This window comes from Pristis pectinata, chromosome 24 (genome assembly GCF_009764475.1).
Source record: "Pristis pectinata isolate sPriPec2 chromosome 24, sPriPec2.1.pri, whole genome shotgun sequence".
NCBI classification, from domain to species: Eukaryota; Metazoa; Chordata; class Chondrichthyes; order Rhinopristiformes; family Pristidae; genus Pristis; species Pristis pectinata.
Window position 1 is genome coordinate 34,336,012 of NC_067428.1, and position 20,558 is coordinate 34,356,569.

General features: G+C 43.0%; 1 protein-coding gene across 2 annotated transcripts in view; it reads left to right on the forward strand.

Annotated features, from left to right (window-relative positions):
* Positions 1–20,558, forward strand: part of slc25a42 (solute carrier family 25 member 42) — a 43,869-nt gene that overhangs the window by 14,289 nt on the left and 9,022 nt on the right. For both annotated transcript variants that reach the window (XM_052038172.1, XM_052038173.1), the window contains 3 exons: positions 7,356–7,451; positions 10,809–10,920; positions 11,638–11,663. In XM_052038172.1, coding sequence (XP_051894132.1) covers positions 7,401–7,451; positions 10,809–10,920; positions 11,638–11,663 — 189 coding nt within the window. In that variant the 5' untranslated portion in view covers positions 7,356–7,400. The remainder of the gene's footprint in view (positions 1–7,355; positions 7,452–10,808; positions 10,921–11,637; positions 11,664–20,558) is intronic.

Genomic DNA, 20,558 nt, shown 5'->3' on the forward strand with positions numbered 1-20,558 from the left:
TGGGTCTAGGTGATGTTATATAGTTTGACCTACCAGGACGTGCCCAGCAGGCAAGAATATACAAATGAAAGAATAAAGGAAAACTGGGATGGTGTGTAGTAATGGCCTGATACAAACAGAAAGGAAGAGCAAGTTATCTAAAGCTGAAGAATTCTGTGTTGAGTCCTACAGGCTACAACTTGCTCAGATGGAAGATGAAGTATTGTGTCTCAAGTTTGCATTGCGCCTTGTAACGGTGCAGGAGGTCACAGACAGAGTGGGAGTGTAGGTTAAGTGGAAAGAGAATCAAAGCGGGATTTTCCGAAGGCCTTTGACAAGGTGCCGCACACGAGGCTGCTAAACAAGATAGGAACCCATGGTATTACAGGAAAAGTACTAGCATGGATAGAAGATTGGCTGACTGGCAGAAGGCAAAGAGTGGGAATAAAGGGGATCTTTTTTGTTTGGTTGCCAGTGACTAGTGGTGTTCTGCAGCGGTCAGCATTGGGTCCGCTACTGTATGATCTGGATGACGGAATTAATGGCTTTGTGGCCAGGTTTGCAGATCATACAAAGATAGGTGGAGGGGCAGGTAGCGCTGAGGAAGCAGGGAGTCTGCAGAAGGACATGGACAGGTTGGGACAATGGGCAAAGAAGTGGTAGATGGAATACGGTGTAGGGAAGTGTACGGTCATGCACTTTGGTAGAAGGAATAAAGGTGTAGACTATTTTCTAAATGGGGAGAGAATTCAGAATTTGGAGGTACAAAGGGACTTTGAAGTCCTAGTACAGGATTCCCTGAAGGTTAACTTGCAGGTTGAGTCAGTAGTAAGGAAGGCAAATGCAGCGATAGCATTCACCTTGAGAGGACTAGAATATAAAAGCAAGGATGTAATGCTGAGGATTTATAAGGTGTTGGTCAGACCACATTTGGAGTATTGTGAGCAATTTTGGGCCCCATATCTAAGGAAGGATGTGCTGGCATTGGAGAGGGTACTGGGAATGAAAGGGTTAATGCATGAGGAGCGTTTGATAGCTCTGGGCCTGTACTCGCTGGAGTTTAGAAGGATGAGGGGGGATCTCATTGAAACCTACTGAATATTGAAAGGCCTTGACAGAGTGGATGTGGAGAGGATGTTTCCAGTGATGGGAGAGTCTAGGATCAGAGGGCACAACCTCAGAATAGAAGGACGTCACTTTAGAACAGAGATGAGGGGGAATTTCTTTAGCCAGAGGGTGGTGAATCTGTGGAATTCATTGCCAGATGGCTGTGGAGGCCAAGTCATTGGGTATATTTAAAGCCGAGGTTGATAGGTTCTTGATTAGGAAGGGTGTCAAAGGTCATGAGGAGAAGGCAGGATAATAGTGTTGAGAAGGAAAAATAAATCAGCCATGATCGAATGGCAGAGCAGACTTGATGGGCTGAATGGCCTAATTCTGCTCCTAGGTTTATACTCCTGTGTGAGGGAGAATAATTTGCAGGGCTGCAGAGGAAAATTAGAAGGGGAATTAGGCTGATGGGATTATTAGGAGCCAGCCTGGATCAAATGTGTTTATCAGCCACTTTCTGTACTGTAATAAATGAGAGATTATGGAGAAGCTTGGCTCATTCTCCTTAAGCAGGGAAGGCTAATAAGAGACCTTCAGAGATGTAAACAAAATTATAGGGAATGGAGAGAGTGCCAAGCAGCAAGTAAGTAGAAATTGTTTTCCTGACTTAACCAGGGAATATAAATTTCAAATAACTGAGATTTGTTTGTACATAGTATTAAGATCTAGAACGCACTGCCTGAAAGGATGTGGGATCAGATGCCATAGGAATTTTCAAAAAAAATTGGATATGAGAAAAGGGCAAATTTGTTAGACTATGGGGAAGAGAATGGATGTGGCACTAAATTGAATGGCCCTTTCAAATGGCGCAGTAAGTTTCTATGATTAGGCTCACTGACTGAACAGGATTGTTTTGTTATTGAGAAGAATTTCTATGGGTTTCTGTATCTTCGATTTTTGGCTACCTGATATCATTAATAACACTTAGAGCAGAAGTTTTAATCCAAATTTGACAATATTTGTTTTCTGTCCTGTTCAGATTGCTGTATATTGTAATGGACTGTGGACAAAAATTGGGGATGGATTATTCAACAATGGGGAGCCCTGTGGCATGAATGGATTTTAATCCTAATCCATTGCTGCCTCCGTATTCTATGTAAGGCTCCTGTCTCCATTGGAGAGTGAGTTCTTATGCTGACAATATGGGCTGAATCTGTACCAGGTTCCAGTGATGGAAGACCAGTATTTTATGAACTTCAGTAAAAGTCATACAAAACAGAGTATCTTTGGCCCACCATATCCATGCAGACCATCAAGTACCCATTTGTACTAATAGGATTATTTACCAGTACCTGGTCTGTAGTCTTGGTCAGTGGCATCAAATTAACTGTAAATCTCTTCATGGCCTCCTGAGGTCAACAAAGGTGCCCCATGAAAGCTTGTCCCTGCCTGTAACCCTCCTTGTTTTGTTTTGATGGATTCATAATATTCAGGAAGGAATAGCTAGCCATTTGGTTTTAGATGAGGTAGTGTCAGATGTGTGCAGAGATGACATCGTGCAGGCATGACAGCAGATGGAGCATGATTCAACATTAGTCATTTCACAATATTCAGCAACAGAGGACATGAATCTTGCATCGTTTGCCTGACACTGAAAGACATTGACATTATTGACTTTTGTCACAAGTTGGATTGTGTCCAAGGATAAATGTTTGCTTTGAAAGAAATGAAATGATGCAGCATCAATCTCGTGCAGATGAAACAAAAGCAGTAAATGCTTGAAATCATAGAAATCTGAAAAGCAAAAATTGTACCTAGATTTTTATCAAAACTACAAGTTTGGCCACTTTTTCCATTATTTGCTGGTTGGCTTAAATGTATTTACATTTTGTTTCTCTTTTAGACTCGTATTCTAGTATTTTAACTTTTCCTCATTATATATTTATTTCCTTCCCTTTCCTATTGTCATCCTAGCTGATTTTTTTCCCCTTGCCTCTCCTGAAAGTGTTGAGCTGCTGGGGTGCATTATCAGCAGCATTGTTAACCCCTTTAGCACCTCATTCATGTGACCCAGTAGTGATCAGTAGTGAAATTATGTAATTATAACTGTGACTGTGGAGGCCCTCAGTTCCATCTGGTCTGATCTTATGATGCTAATTGCATAAACAGGGACCTGCTCTTCTGTCCTCTGCATTGGCTCCAGATTTCTGAAAGTTTTGAGAATTTCTATTTAAATCTCTCCATAACCCAGTCCCTTTATCTGTGTACTTCCTCCAGAGTTCCTTTCTCTCTTTCTGTAGAATTCCTTTCCTAAAATTTCCAGTCACTTCACCTCTAAGAATTTGCTTTAAAGTTTACATTTTTCAAAGTTTTCTTTTGCTGATTGTACATTTTCCTTCTGTAGAGTTATGGTACCGTGAAATGTTTGAGGATGTGTATAAATGCAAGGTATTTGCATAATTTCTTGTTGGAGAGAGAGCTGGATTCCACTCTTTGAGTTCCCTTTGAGATTTATAATGGTCACTGTGGGGAAAATCCATGCAAATACCACTGCAGGCGCTGCCATAATGGCCTCAAAAGTTACAACAAACAATTAGTTTTTAGATCAATCAGTTGTTTGCGTCTGAAACTCAACTTAATGTTGGAAACTCAGTCAATCACAAATAGGAGTAAAGCCAGAGAGCTTTGAATATTGATTAAACTGAAACCTTGTATTTGCTGCCTGTATTGTTGATTTTTGGACTGTTTTAATAGAAAAGTGATGTATCAACTTTTCATTCTAGTGCAGTCAAGAACAAATTCACTCTGCTAACTCCTGGGATGAGAGGGTTGTTCCATCACAAACTGGTAAAATCATTAGATCTATATTCATTGGAGTTAAAAAGATTGAGGAATGATCTTACATACAGGTAGATGTTGAGATGTTTCCATGAGTGGGAAAGTTTTGAATGAGGGGACATGATTAGAAGGTCATTTAAAACTGAGGTATTTAGGAATTTCTTCTTGCAGAGGGCAGTGAATCTCTGAAATTCTCTACCCAAAAGGATTGTGGAGGGTAAATCACTGGAGGTGAAAGATCAGGGGAATTGAAGGCTGTGTGGTACTGGCACAGGAGAGGAGTTGAGGTCTGGGGCAGATCAGCCATGATCACATTGAATGACAGGGCAGGCTGAAGGGGCCGACTGGCCTCACCCTCTTATTTTAAAGTGCCTTGAGCAATGAACAAGATTGATATTGTGCATTTCCTGGGCAGTTGATTAAGCATCTGAACATTACTCCTCTCTTGAGTAGGTTTATTGGTGTAGCCAAAAGCTAACTATCAGCTGCAGGCTCTCAACTGGAGAGAATTGAGAACTCTGAGGTGCAGAAGGACTTGGGAGTCCTAGTGCAGGATTCCCTAAAGGTTAACTTGCAGGTTGAGTCAGTAGTAAGGAAGGCAAATGCAATGTTAGCATTCATTTCGAGAGGACTAGAATATAAAAGCAAGGATGTAATGCTGAGGCTTTATAAGGCGTTGGTCAGACCACAAATGGAGTATTGTGAGCAGTTTTGGCCCCATATCTAAGGAAGGATGTGCTGACGTTGGAGAGGGTCCAGAGGAGATTTATGAGAATGATCTCAGAAATCAGGGTGAAAGGGTTAATGTATGAGGAGCATTTGATGGCTCTGGGCCTGTGCTTGCTGGAGTTTAGAAGGATGAGGGGGATCTCATTTAAACGTACCGAATATTGAAAGGCCTGGATAGTGGATGTAGAGAGGATGTTTCCAGTAGTGGGAGAGTTTAGGACCAGAGGGCACAGGCTCAGAATAAAAGGATGTCCCTTTAGAACAGATGAGGGGAAATTTCTTTATCCAGAGGGTGGTGAATCTGTCGAGTTCATTGCCATATACCCAAGTCATTGGGTATATTTAAAGCAGAGGTTGATAGGTTCTTGATAAGTACAGGTATCAAAGGTTATGGGGAGAAGGCAGGATGATGGGGTTGAGAGGGAAAAATAAATCAGCCATGATCGAATGGTGGAGCAGACTTGATGGGTTGAATGGCCTAATTCTGCTCGTGTCTTACGGTCTTAGAGGCTGTGGGTGCACTATTTGAAAATGGTGTTTTCAAAAAGACAGGGTAACTGCAGAGTTGTGGGCTGTAGGGTACACTTGGGCTCAGTAGATCCATAGAACATCTTCTCGGCCCACGATGTTGTGCCGACCTATATAAACCTACTCCGTGATCAATCTAACCCTTCCCTCCTACACAGCCCATAACCCTCCATTTTTCTTTCATCCATGTGCCTATCTAAGAGTCTCTTAAATGTCCCAATTGTATCAGCCTCTACCACCACCCCCGGCAGTGTGTTCCAGGCACCCACTGCTCTGTTTTTTTTAAACAACCTACCTCTAACATCTCCCCTAAACTTTCCTCCTCTGACCTTAAATGGATGTGCTCTGGTATTGACCATTGCTGCCCTGGGGAAAAGGTGCTTGCTGTCTACTCTGTCTATGCCCCCCGTAATCTTGTACACCTCTATCAACCTTTCCAAGTAAGACAGGTTCTCTAATCCAGGCAGCATCCTGGTAAATTCCCTCTGCACCGTCTCTAAACTTTCACAGTAGTGTAGTGGTTAGTGTAATACTATTACAGCACCAGCGACCCGGGTTCAATTTTGGCCACTGTCTGTAAGGAGTGTCCACGTTCTCCCCGTGTCTGCATGGGTTTCCTCCTGGTGTTCCAGTTTCCTACCACATTCCAAAGATGTACAGGTTAGGAGCTGTGGGCATTCTATGTTGGTGCCGGAAGAGTGGCGACACTTGCAGGCTGCCTCCAGCACATCCTCAGTAATACAAAAAGCTGCATTTCACTGTGTGTTTTGATGTGCATGTGACTAATATCAATGAGTCGACCGGAACTGAAAACAAAACTCTCAGTGTGGTCTAACCAGAGTTTTATAGAGCTGCAACATCACCTCGCGGCTCTTGAACTCAATCCCCCGACTAATGAAGGCCAGCACACCATACGCCTTCTTAACCACCCTATCAACTTGTGCAGCAACTTTGAGGGATCTCTGGACTTGGACTCCAAGATCCTTCTGTTCCTCCACACCGCTAAGAATCCTGCCATTAACCTTTTACTCCATCTTTGTTTGTTCTTCCAAAGTGTATCACTTCACACTTTTCCGGATTGAACTTCATCTGCCACTTTTCTGCCCAACTCTGCATCCGGTCTATATCCCATTGTAACCTATGACAACCTTCTATACTATCCACTATGCCTCCAACCTCTGTCATCTGCAGACTTACTAACCCACCCCTCCACTTCCTCATCCAAGTCATTTATGAAAATCACAAAGAGCAGGGGTCCCAGAACAGATCCCTGCAGACCACCACTAGTCACTGACCTCCAGGCAGAATACTCTCCATCTACTACCCCCCTCTGCCTTCTGTGGGCAAGCCAATTCTGAATCTTTGCCATCAAATCTCCATGGATCCCATGTCTCATGACTTTCTGGATGAGCCTACATGGGGAACCTTGTCAAACGCCTTCCTAAAATCCATATACACCACATCCACCGCTCTACCTTATCAATTTGTTTTGTCACCTCCTCGAAAAACTCAATTAAGCTGGTGAGGCACAACCTGGCCCTCACAAAGCCATGTTGACTATCCCTAATAAGTCTATGCTTCTCCAAATGCTTGTAAATCCTGTCGCTAAGAATTCTCTCCAATAGCTTGGCCACCACTGACGTAAGACTCACTGGTCTATAATTCCCAGGATTATCCCTATTGCCTTTCTTGAACAACGGAACAACATGTTCCATCCTCCAATCCTCTGGTACCACTCCTGTGACCAGGGAGGAAGCAAATATTATCTTCAACGTCCCAGCAATCTCCCCCTTTCCTGTAGTAATGGGGTATATCCCATCTGGTTCCGGGGACTCATCTATCCTAATGTTTTTCAGAAGCTCCAACACTGCCTCTTTCTTAACCTCAATGTGCTCCAGCACATTGGAGAAGATTGGGAGGAGGATGTGTTGTAAGTTTGGTTAAGTATTGAATGGGGAGGATAGATTCATAATGTATTGAATGGGGAGGATAGATTCATAATGTGCAGATTATTTGTCCTGGATGCGGTGCATTGAGCTGAAGAACCTGAGCAGAAAATCTACAGCTGAATGTACTATACCAATACCATCTGTAATTAAACTCCACATTGCAGTGAAGGTGTTTTCTTGGACGTAACCAGAAGGTCATGTGTTTGTTTACTATGTGACCCTGCCCCTTCCCTTTCTCTTTCAATGAATCATTAACATAATTTTTTAAAAATTCTTTTGCAGGACTCCTATGATCCTCGCTGCTCTGTATGTGTGAGGAGTATTGGTATGGAGAATGTTGCAGAGAAACCTCTTGAAGCTGCTCCTAGTCAAGTGAAGGTAAGAATGGATAATGTATTGGGTTGATTTGAGACTCTGAAGTTGCATTGGTTGCCCTATTGATCAAATCTTGGAGCCCAGAATGAAAATGTGAAATGCCTTGGGTCACAGTAGAAAATGATGACCTTGCACTCAATGGTAAATTGTCTTAGATTACAGGTCTAGTGAGGACACATTTTATGCAACAACAGCTCCTAGTTTAGGGTGAAGCCATGTAGACCAAGGTATCTTGAATTTGTTTTTATGTTGATTGAGTTGATGTCAGCCAGGAGTGTATTGAGGTGTCAGAGTTGAATAGGGCACTGTTCAATAACAGGTGGGGGAAGGAGAATAGCTCAGATGGCATTGTATCATTAGAATGGCCTGCAACTGAATGGGTACCTTTAGAATGTACTGTAGCAGGTTACCGTGCCTTCAGGGAACGAGGGACATAGGAACATTTGAACTGTGGGTAGGGTAGTGACGCAAAGTGTGTGAAACTGGGTAGTGGTTCACGTGGATTGTAAACAGTGTTGTCGATCAGGGTTTTGCTAAGTATGCTTCTTTTATGCTGAAAGTTCTACACAAACAGCATTTATTTCAGAGCAGTGCTGAAAGGCTTCAGTAATCTCGTACTCTTGTGGTTTTCATTATCATTTTAATTGCATATTGCGGCAATTTTTCTCTGCATTTAAACTTTGATCCATTTGTGGTTTGACTGGTTCCTTAACACAAATGGAGTAAAGGTGGTCCTTGTGCTTGCCCAGAATGTATGTTTGCTGGAGAAGAAACACTGAGCTGTTGTGGTTGGGTCTGGAACCAAGATGTGCTTTCCCTGTGCTGCTTTGCTAAGAGTTTCAGTGAAGGGCATTAAAGGCCATTCAGATTATCATGCAGTGGTAGTGAACTAACAATCCATCGATTGAATTCAAATCCCTCTAAGTGGAAAATCAAATGTTAACCTTGGGAAGCAACTTTTGCTGCCCTTCTGCCTGATATGTGACTCTAACTCTGCATAATGTGGCTTTCTTCTAATGTGTTCAAATGCCCTCCAAGTCAGGCCAACTGAAGGTAGGTAAGCAAAAGCTCTAAATATGTTTGGGTGGATGGTCTTTTGGTTGTAGAAGGAAATTCAGTATTATATTACAGTTATGGATTATTGATTGTTCAAGGTTAGATTGTGTGGCGAAACCATTGTAATCCATGGATCTAACAAGCTTGACCATGAAGCCCAGTGTAGATTCCTTCTGTACCCTTTTTTTGGAAATAGTGTGGGATGAATGGAAGTGTCTAGGCAGTTTCCTGCAACTGATTGGGGTACCACTGCTAAATAAACTGTTAGCTAGTTGCATTTTCTATTGAAAATTGTTACAAGCTTTCCTTGCTGTATTTTCTGGTGATCTTAAACAGTATGTACATTTGCTGCTTAGTGTTAACATTTTAGAAACCTGAAACAACTCATAGATTTACCACAGGCACAAAAATAGCTGACTCTGGATTTGAAGAAACTCTCTGCCAATCTTCCTAAAACCAGGTTGTGCACGTTTCCCAGCAGCTGTAGCTTCTATGTAAAGGAATGCAGCTGGAGCAAGTCATAATTCTTCCTCCATATTTAACCTTGCCACCGTCATATAAACCCTGCCCCATCTTTTATTAAATTATTAAATTTTGCATCATGCAAGCTTGCTTTGCACAGGTTGGCTGCCACCCTTCCTGAATTGCATCAGTAACCAGATTTCAAATGTACTTTTTCGGTTTTTAAAAAAGAAGTACTTTGCAATGGCCTGAGATGTGAAAGGTGGAGTAGATATTCTAGTTACACTTGCACCTGCTGTCTGATTCTGTTTTCAGTCCTGCGTCTTTGTTTCTGTAGAGTGCATCAGTTTTCCTTTGCTTCTTGCCCATGGATTCTTCCCATTGTTGATTGGACACCTTAAAATCTTTTGACATCTTGTCCATAGAGTTACATGCATTACAATACACAAACTACCAGTCAGTTTCCTGCCCTTGTTAGCTGGTTCCTAATTCTACATGCCTGACATTTTCTCATGTGCTGTTATCCCCTTTTCTTTTAAACTCTTGTTTTCATTGGAAATATGATCTCTGCCGCAACTCCTGACTCAGTCTCGTAATTCTTTCTAAAGGTAAATGATAGTGCTGTCTATTCTAAATGAACATGCAACAATCTCCCCTCATTCCAGATCGTTTAACCACAGGAAGCTCCTTTTGGTAGGGTTTTGCTCAGTGTTAACTCTGCTTCAGAGGGTCACAGATTTAAGCCCAAATTCAGACATGTGAGAATGTATCTCTGCTGACGCTTCACTGCAGTACCAAGGGATACTGTGATCTTGGATTTGATGTTTTCTGAATGAGATCATAAACTAAAGTCAAAGATAGCTCCAGGGAGATTTAAATAAAATCCTGTGACTTAATTTGAAGAGCACGGTACTTCCAGAGTTTTGGCCAATTATTTATCATCTGCCAGTATCACTCAGAATGTGCCTGCTTGTATATCATGTACTTTTTGTGGGTCATTTTTCCCAATCCTAACATAATATTGGCATTTTTGTTGTGCCAGGTGGCATTGGATTGGATTCTCAACAAAACCATATTATTGGCTGTGAGGCCATGAACTTTATACACACCAACTATGATCTCACTTAAATAACGACTTTTATATCCTATACCTCCTTGGTACTGTAAATAGTAAGAGTTAATTTTTTTGGGGGGGGCATATTCAATTTTAATTCCTTTGACAACTGAATGGCCAAATGTTTTGATCTTCTGGGACAGTATTTTTGAAGTTAACCTGTGTTGTACTAATTCTGTAGTGTTGGATGGTGCTTTACCATGTGCCTAAATCTGTTTTTATTCTTTCAAAATAACTTAAAACTTAAATAATTTACTCCTTATGCCGGCTATACCCCAGTCCTTGTGCATACCACCATTCCCTGAAGACTTCCGCTGAGCTAGCACACACTGCTTGCTCCCTCCCCAGGGACAGCTGGTGGGAGGGGAGCTTGTGAATATTGGCAGGCAGTCCTCGGTGGCCCCTTTCTGGATCTGTGAATGGCCAGCCATGCTAGGCCCAGGAGCAGACTGATGAGGAGATGTCATGATTGACCCTCCCTTCTCCACATTGGGTGCCCAAAGGTCAGGAGTGTGGGGCCGAAGAATAATCAGAACCTGAGTTAGTCATGTCCTGAGTGTTTGGGACATTGTAGAGGTAGCTTTACTGTGCCTCCCCTGTGTGGACTGACTCATGTTGTACACATTGAGTTTAAAGTAAAGTTATTTCTTGCCTTGTTGAAGCAACATTTTTGAAGATTGGATGTTGCTGCTGTGGGCTGAGGTGTCTTTTTGTTCTGACTGTACCAGGAAGTGAGAGGGAAGCAGCAAATCATTAATTCCCTCATCTCTGGGGCGATCGCTGGTGCTGTAGCAAAGACAACAGTGGCACCGCTGGACAGAACCAAAATAATATTTCAAGGTAAGGGAGCCTGCTGCAGCAGAAATTATTACTTCCTCTGGATCCCCTCTGCTTGTTTAGCTTGTATAAAAGGAAGTGCTGTAGTGCAGGCTGGGGTGATATTACAGCCATTCAGCAGAGCTTGCAGATGTTGTCAGTGAGGCACTTTAGTTTTGAGAGTATCCAGAGAGCATGTTGGTTTGAGTGCAGAAGTTGTGCAAACCATCACTGCCCAGTGTGGTGCTGAGCTTCACACCCAAAGGTGGTAGCATGCAGGGTGGTGTGGGCTAATCTGGGGAAGGGACTGTACTAAGGGCATCTGTGCTGGGCAGATTATTAGCCTGTTCTCATTTAACTGGCCATGGGTTCAAATCTTGTCTACATGTCTTTGTCCTTCCTCTCTTTAGCAGTCCCTCCCGTGCATGTGCCCTTTCCCACTCCTGTGACCAACTGATTCAGAACCCAATCCATTAGGTCTATAAAACCTATCTTTAATTTGGTGATCAATTGGCAGTTTAATCCAGTTTTATAGATAACTGATGTGGGAAATGGGAATGAATGAAAAATGTGGCCCTTGATCTGCACCTTGCTGTATTGATAAGTGTGAATACTGTCGGTGAATGAAGCTTTGGTTCAGACTGTTTGACCAGGGCTTGCTTAACCTCTGCCAGTGTGTGTGTGATGGTGGAAGGATTGTTGCAGTTTTATGTCTAACTGTTCTCTTTTCCCTGTTCACAGTGTCTTCAAGCAGGTTCTCGGCTAAGGTGAGAGTATCTTCTTCTTTTCCCTCTGCCTCCCTGTATTCCTCAACTCCACCCATTTCCATGTACATTTTGTTATGTGCAAAGTCTTGCTTTAAAAACGTGAAAAAACCAGTTTTCTGTTGGTTTCTGTAGACCCCTCATCGACTGTCGAATCTGTCCTGGAGCAACTGTTCTCCACTCGACTTCAGCAAGGCCACTCCTTGTCATTTTATAAGGCATATCTCTCAGTGTAATACAATGAATGTGAATGAGGTATACAATATGATGAGAGCACAGATAGGGTAGATGGACACCTCTGCAGATTCTCACTCAGACCAGAGTGCATGGGTTTAAGGTAAGGGATAGGAATTTTAGAGGGCATTTGAGGAAGGTTTTTTTCATCCAAAGGGTGGGTGAAGCCTGGGCTGGTTGCTCCTGAGGGGTTGGTGAAGGCAGGTACTCCCACAATATTTAAGTAATATATAGCTCTATAGTATATAGAAGGCCAAGTGGTAGGAAATGGGATTAGTCTAGATGGGGACTTGTCTGGTCTGCATGGTCTTGGTTGGCTGTAGAGCCTGTTTCTGTGCTGTCTGACTCTGATTACAATTTGTTTGCAAAATGATGCAACCCCAGGATAGATAGCTGGTGGTATACATGAAGCTAATAATGAATAGAACAATAAACTTTTCATAAATGGGTTGGGGGGGTGGGGAACTGTAGATGCTGGAAATCTGAAATAAAACCAGAAAATACTGGAAATTCTCAGCGGGTCGGGCAGTGGCTGTGGGAAGAGAAACCTGAAATGTCTGTTTCTCTTCTCACAAATGTGATCTGACTTGCTGAGTATTTCTCTCATTTTCTGTTTTTATTCCAGGAAATACTGGAAATTCTCAGCGGGTCGGGCAGTGGCTGTGAGAAGAGAAACCTGAAGTGTCTGTTTCTCTTCTCACAAATGTGATCTGACTTGCTGAGTATTTCTCTCATTTTCTGTCTTTATTTCAAACTTTTATAAATCATGGGTTTTCCCTTGGTTGGAGAATTGTCCCATTGTGGGCTCCATTTTAGGAAGGTTGATAAGGGTGTGTAGTGTTTGCAGAAATGCTTGAAAAGACTGAGCAATGAGAGGTTTCAGTACTGTGCAGAGGCTAGTGAGCTGTGATTGTTCTACTTAATAGCCCAGAAGATTGAGGAAGGTTCGGTGCATTCAAAATTATAATCTGTTTTAGTGAGGGTAAATGAGAAGAAATGGAAGGGGGCACATATTTACTATAATTGGCAGAAAGAGAGATGGTCAGGAATGTCTTTGAAGAACAAATAGTTACGATGTGGAAGGCATGGTTTGAAAGCTTCTGGAAGCAAATTCAGTGCAACTTTTACAAAGGAATTATTTAAATCTTGAGGGGGAAAAGTACAGGGAAGGAGTGCTAACAACTAATGTCTTTATTAACACCTTTTTAATCAAATAAAAATCAGTCCACATCAGGAGACTTTGGGGCAGGTGACTAAAATCTTAGTCAAGCATTGGCTTTTAAGGGTGACTTAAATGCAGACAGCAGGAGGAAATTCCAGTGCTTCATGCCCAGGTAACTGAAGACATGACTGCCATTGGTGGAACAATTAAACATGGGGGCACTTGAGAGACTAGAACTGGAGAATGCAGGTATCGCGGAGGTAGTTGGTGAGGAATGACAATGTGGAAGGATTTGTAAAGGTGTGGGGATTTTAAATTTTCGATGGAGATGTGAATGGGATGTTGCAAGTTGCAGTCGAGTAATGGACAGAGACCAGGAAAGTGGGCATGAGGGAAGCTGGATCAACCATGATCTTGTCAGATGGTGGAACGGGTAAAAGAGGCCAAATGTTCCCATTTCTTACTGCTGATCCTCTGTCTCACTACCATACTCTGGCCCTCTTCCCCATACCTTTTGATGCCTTTTGAGGAGATAGTTTCCTAGACACAAATGTGGTCACTGACTTGCCCTCTGTAAGAGAGAATTCCACAGGTTCACCACCCTCTGAATAAAGTAACTGCTCCTCCACTCATTCCAAATGTCCTGGGATTTTGATGCCTCATTCTGGACCCTCCAGCCAGGTGAAGTATCCTCCTTGTAAACCAGTCTGTCCGGCCCTCTCAGAATTTTGTATGTTTCAGTGTGACCTCTTTTTCAGTAAATGCTGGACTAGTCAGTCCAGTTTCTGTGTGCAACTGTCCCACTGTCCCCAGTGAAGCTTTGCACTCAATAATGAGTATATCCCAAGAACATAGGACAGTACAGGAGCAGGCCCTTCGGCCCACCATGTCTGGGCCAGCCACGACGCCAATTTACATTAAATCCCATCTGCCTGCACAGGGTCTGTATCCCTCTATTCCCTGTCTGTTCATGTGTCTGTCTGAATACCCCTTAAATGTTGCTTCCATTTCTATTCCACCACCTCCCCTGGCAGTGCATTTCAGGCACTTACCACTCACTTCTCTTTTTAAAAAAAAGGCCTCGCAAATCTCTTTCAAACTCCTCCTGCCCCCAAAACCTATTCCCTCCTAGTATTTGACATTTCCATCCTGGGGAAAGAAACTTTATCTCCTCCTATCATTTGCCTCCCCTATGCCTCTCATAATTTTATATACTCTGTCAAGTCACCCCTCAGCCTCTGATGCTCCACAGAAGATAATCAAAATATCTCCAACCTCTCCATGTAGCTCATACTCTCCAACCCAGGCAACATCTCGGTGAACCTCTTCTGCACCCTCTCCAAAGCCTTTGCAGCCTTCCTGTAACAGGGTGACCAGAACTGCACACATTGCTCCAAATGTGGCTTAACCAAGGTTTGGTACAGCTACAACATGACTTCCTGACTTTACTCAGTGCCCTGACCGATGAAGGCAAGCACACCATACGCCATCATTATCGCCCTATCTGCTTCCACTTTCAGGGAGCAATGGACACCCCAAGATCCCTTTGTACATCAATGCTCCTAGGGGTCCTGCTATTTACTGTATACTTTTGTCTTGCATTTGACTTCCCAAAGTGCAACACCTCACACTTATCAGGATTAGACTCGTCCTGCCATTTCTCCACTCAACTATCCAGCTGATCGATATCCTTTGACTACCTTCCTTGCTATCCACAACTCCATCGGTTTTCATGTTGTCTGAAAACTTGCTGCTCAGACCACCTACATTTTCATCCAAATCATTAAAATATATTTCAAACAACAAGGGTCCCAGCACTGATCCTGGCAGAACACCACTGGTCACAGACCTCCAGTCAGGAAAACAACCCTCTATCCCTACCCTCTCTTCTACCAACTCATTGTGGCTCCCATGTGACTTGATCTTCTGGACCAACCTACCACGAGGGATTTTGTCAAATGCTTTACTAAAGTCCATGTAGACAACATCCACTGCCCTTCCCTCATCAATCATCTTTGACACTTCCTTAAAATTCTATCAAATTTGTGAGACACAACCTCCCCCACACAAAGCCATGTTGACTATCCCAAATAAGTCCATGTTTTTCCAAATGTGAGTAAATCCTGTCCTTGAGAATTTTTTCCAATAATTTCCCTACTACTGTGGTCAGGCTCACTGGCCTATAATTTCCTGGTTTGTCCCTGTTGCCCTTCTTAAACAGAGGAACAACATTGGCTATTGTTCTGATGCAGTGTCTCGACCCGAAATGTTAACGATCCCTTAGCCTCCACAGATGCCGCTTGATCTGCTGAGCTCTTCTAGCAGTTTATCTTTTGCTCCAGATTCCAGCACCTGCAGTCTCTTGTGTCTCTTGGCTATTCTCCAGTCTGCTTGCATCTCGCCTGTGGCTAAAGAGGACACAAAGATCTCTTGTCAAGCCGCCTGCAATCTCCTTCCTTGTTTTCCTCAGTGTTCCCCCAACCTTGAGTGGACCTAGCCTTTCCTTAGCTACCCTTTTGCCCCTAGTATACATTTAAAAATGCCTTGGGGGTCTTTTTGATTCTACATGTCAATAACATTTCACAGCCCCTTTTAGTCCTCCGAATTTCTCATTTAAGTTCTTTCCTGCTTCCTTTATATTCCTCAAGGGCCTTGTCTGATGTCTGCTTTCTAAACCTTGATTCTGATGCAAAGATCTCTTTGTCTCCATGGTTGCTGCTTGACCCGCTGAGTTCTTCCAGCAGTTTGTTTTTTTACTCCTAAACCTTGCATATGCTTCCTTTTTCATCCAAGCTCTCCAAACCTCACCATCCTTCCATTCTCACAGGAACATGCTGGTCCTCAACTCTAACCAGCTGGCCTTTAAAAGATTTCCACACATCAAATGTGGATTTACCCTCAAACAGCCATCCCCAATTTGCCTTCCTGCCTAATACTGTTGAAATTGGCCTTCCCCCAGTTTAGCACTTGGACCTGAGGACCAGTTTTGTCTTCATCCACAACTATCTTAAAACTTATGGAATTATGGTCACTGTTCCTAAAATGCTTCACTGCTGAAACTTTGATCACTTGGCCAGACATTTCCCAGTATAAGGTCTAGTACGGCCCCTTCCCAGGTTGGACTATCTACATATCAGATTATCCTTGGATAAGGTGACCAAAACTCCACACACCACTCCAAATGTGGTCGTACCAAGAGAAACAAAGGCCTGCAGATGCTGGAATCCAGATGAAAAACACGATGATGCTGGAGGAACTCAGCAGGGCAGGCAGCATCCATGGAGAAAAGCAGGCGGTCAACGTTTTGGGTCAGGACCCTAGAAAAAATGGAGGGTTATGTGGGAGGGAAGGGTTAGATAGATCTTAGAGCAGAATAAAACGTTGGCACAACATTGTGGGCCGAAGGGCCTGTACTGTGCTGTAGTGTTCTATGTTCTTCGGATCTAACACTAAGCTTAACTCTTGTAGGTTATGGTTGGGTCACTTTTCTTTTTCGTTTCAGAAAGGAACATATAATTGTTGCAGCTCCTGTTTGTTCCTGAAATGCTAGTCTTTGCCTATTCACTGTCAATCCTTTTAATGAAGCTCCCCGATCTACCATTGCCCACACCCATCTCATGCCACTGTATGAATATTTTGGTGCTTATAATTAACGGATCCCAAGGGCACAAAATCCAGATGGAAGTTGACATTGAGTCTCAATGATATAAGAGATGTAAGCAGTAGACCATTTGGCCCCTTGCAGCTGCTTGACCAGTCAGTAAGATGAGGGTTGGTCTTTTCTTGCTTTCTTTTTCAATCTTTTTATTGAATTTCAAAGTCAAATTAATGTACATAACAATAATTATACACACGGTGCGGAGAGATTGGGATAACGATAATGACAGTTTATATATTTTACTCCTTGTGAGTATATATATAATCTGGACCTCCCGCGCTCTTGCTAAGTGAGCTTGTTACAAAAAAGAAATTGAAAAGAAGTTTGATTATATGAAAAGAGAACCCCCAAATCAAAAAAAAAGTATAATAACAAACAAAAGCAAACCAAACACTTCAAAACAAAAAACTGGACTGATATTTCTTCGGTTAAAGAAAACATTATTATGTCGTCAGCTCCGCTCCTCTATATTCAAAGGTTATTGAAAGGAATTCAAGAAAGGTCAGCTCATATCATATGGAAATACTGAATAAATGGGCTCCAAACTTCCTCAGATTTAAGCAAAGGATCAACAGTACCACTCCTAATTTTTTTTAAGTTTAAACATGTTATAGTTTGAGAAAACCATTGAAATGTGGCAGGGGGTACAGGGTCCTTCCAGTTAAATAGAATGGATCTCTTAGCCATTAATGTAGCGAAAGCAATCATGCGACAAGCAGAAGTGGATAAGTGGCCAGAATCCATCATTGGTAACCCAAAGGTTGCAGTAATAGGATGGGGGTCGTTTACCTCAGTGCCATGTTTTCCTGCACCAACTCCATTTCCCTTGGTTCCCTAAATATCGACAAATTCAAGTTCATGTCATAGGCTTTGTGTGTAAGTGCCATGAAAATGAGCTTTTTGCAGCAGCATCACAGTATGTTAGAAGGTGAGGACAAACACAAGTTAACAAACTTAATGTAAATTATACATAACTTGCATGTTCAAAATAAACAACAAAATAAATACGACACAAGAAACACAGTCCGAGGTAGAGTCAAGGTTTTCCTGGTTGGTTCAAGAACCTGATGGCAGTGGGGAAGAAGCTGTTGTTGAACCTTGAGGTGTGGGTCTTCAGGCTCCTGTACCTCCTGCCTGATGGCAGCAATGAGAAGAGGGCACGGCCCGGATAGCAGGGGCCCAGATGGTGGATGCCACCACCTTTTTGAGACATCGCCTCTTGTAGATGTCCTCTATGGTGGGGAGAGCTGTACCTGTGATGAAATTGGTTGAGTCCACCACACTGTAGCCTCTTGCGATCCTGTGCATTGGAGATTCCCACACCAGGCCGTGATGCAACCGGTCAGAATGCTTTCCACTGTACATCTGTAGAAGTTTATCGGAGTCTTTGATGCCATGCCGAATCTCCTTAACCTTCTAAGAAACTTACAAAGCAATTGTTTTGCATTTACTTATGGATGGAACCTCCACAGCCCTCTCCAGTAGTGAATTAAAACATTCACTAATCCTCTAGGTGAAGACATTTCTTCTCATCTCTATCCTGAATGACCAACCCTTTGTTTTGTGGTTGTCACAAGTTGGTAAAGCATTTCTCCTGAATTCCTGATTGGATTCTTTAATTTTGATGTTATGGTCCTGGATTTAGAACCTGTTGCCTTTATGAAATACTGGCTGCTTAGACGATCAGGACATCGTCTTGAAATTGCATCTTAAGATGCAAAGCAAATGTTAAAGGAGTTTCAGGTCAATCAGGTGTCATCAGTGTTCGTGTTAAGCAGCAAGGCACAGCATATGGAAGAATTGAGTTTAAATATTTAGCCACTCAGTTGCTGACTGTAATACCTGGATAAAAATTTTGCAAACTCCATGCCCGCTGCAGTGCAGCACAAGCATTCCCCTGCTGTGTCCCAAGCTATTTCTGTTTGTGTATCTTTCCCCTGGTTCTCATGGAGATTTTCTGTCTTTACCTCAGTCACACCCTGTGCACTCAGCAGATCTCTAAGCCTCTAGTTAGTCCCTCTCATCTCAAAAGTTTTCATTCCCTCATAGAACCTTCCTGGATAAAGTTGTTTTTGAAGAAATATTAATTGGGTTGAGTGGAGAGGTGAGTGATTGGGACTAATTGGACACCTCTTTCAAAATTGCAGACACAGGCAAGTGGGGTAAATGGCTTCCTTTGGTGCAGCAGGTGTCCGCACTACTCCTGTGGCTGCACTTTCCTGCTGCAGCACACAGGCCCTTGAGGTTGCGTGAGGTGGAGGGGCTGTGAGCTGGCGGAACCTGAGGATCCACCCTGATTGCTTTTCACACCTCACTGATGTCAAAGGAATTTTACTGGCTCAATGTCTCTGCTGCTTAAACACTTAAAAATGACTTAATTGACTAAAACACAAATTAAACAAGCATTAAGTGAAATAAAAATTTTCAGTCACAAATCCTTGGCAAATGAGTGGGGTTCTAGCACATCAGCCCCAACGGTGTCAGACACACTGAGCATTAGGAATCTGCCACCCATCCTTCAAAGAACTGCTGTGCCAGAGTTTCATCTGGCTTTGTAAACCATGCCACTGAGGAGGGAGATTTTAAGTGCCAATATCACTAGTGATCGAGGTGTGGGAGTAATGGGCAGGATGAGTGAGTGCCAGAGACAGGGTACGGAGTTTGAGAACAGCTGCTGGGGAAGGGAAGTCAGATTGCAGATGTTGGAAATCTGAAATAAAACAGAAAATGCTGAAAGTGCTCAGCAGGTAAGGTTGCATTATGGAAGGAGAGCTGAGTTAGCATTTTATTTGAAAACCCTTTGTCAGAGCAACTGCTGAGGTTCAGATTCTGTACAGTGAGCCCCACTGTGTGTACCTAGTGCATAACATGTTATCAACCGCCTGGGGAAATTGTTTCAAAGTTAGAACTGATTTGTGACCAATGGCCCAATACCAATGTGTCGTAGCAAAACTGTTTCTGTTCTTGTAGCCCTTTTAACATAAAATGGCTCAAGGACTTTCCCAGGAACATTATCAAGCAAAATTGGATACTTAGCCACTTGAGACATTGGAGCAGATGTCATTGGAGAGGGAGGTTTATGGAGTGCTGTGAAGGGCGAGGTAAAAAGGTTTAAGAAGGAAATTTCAGGGCTTGGTTGGCAACATGGTGGCACAGCATTTAGTGCTGCTACCTCACAGCTCCAGTGACCCAGGTTTGATTCTGATCTCTGATGCTGTCTCTGCCCATTCTGCGTGTTCTCCCCTTGACCATTGGCTCTGGTTTCCTCCAGATCCCAGTACTGTATTGGTAGGATAATTGACCATAACCTACACCAAGTTAATGGCTAAAGAGTCGGGGGAGTAAGAGAGATTGGAAAAACAGGAGGGGGAATGAGACTGCTGGGATTGCTCTGCCAGGAGCCAACACGGATACGATGGGCCAAGTGGCAACCTCCTGTAATGACGCAAGTTAAAGCAGCATCTTAGCAATGAATCACAACTGCCAGTGATGCAGGAAGTGGAGTCGAAATGCTGAGAGCTTGTGGGCTGGTGAGGCTGCATCAAACTACAGAGTTAATGAGAGAGCAGCTTTGAAGCAGTTCTTTTGAAAACAAATCAAAAGTAAGCTTCAAGGAGTGAAAGGGGTTGGAGTGAGGAGGGGAGGGTTTTCCAGAGTTTCATATTCAGCTGGTTTCCTACATTACAGTGGAGTCTGCACTTCAGTAGGACCTCATGGGCCACAGCCAAAGGCACTTTGTTTATATTTATTGACGCTGGGCAACGGCCAAAGCTCCACATTCCTGCAGCAGCAGGAGAACAGGAACAACTGCTGGTGTATTCTTGCTGTCCATGGAGTTTTGTTC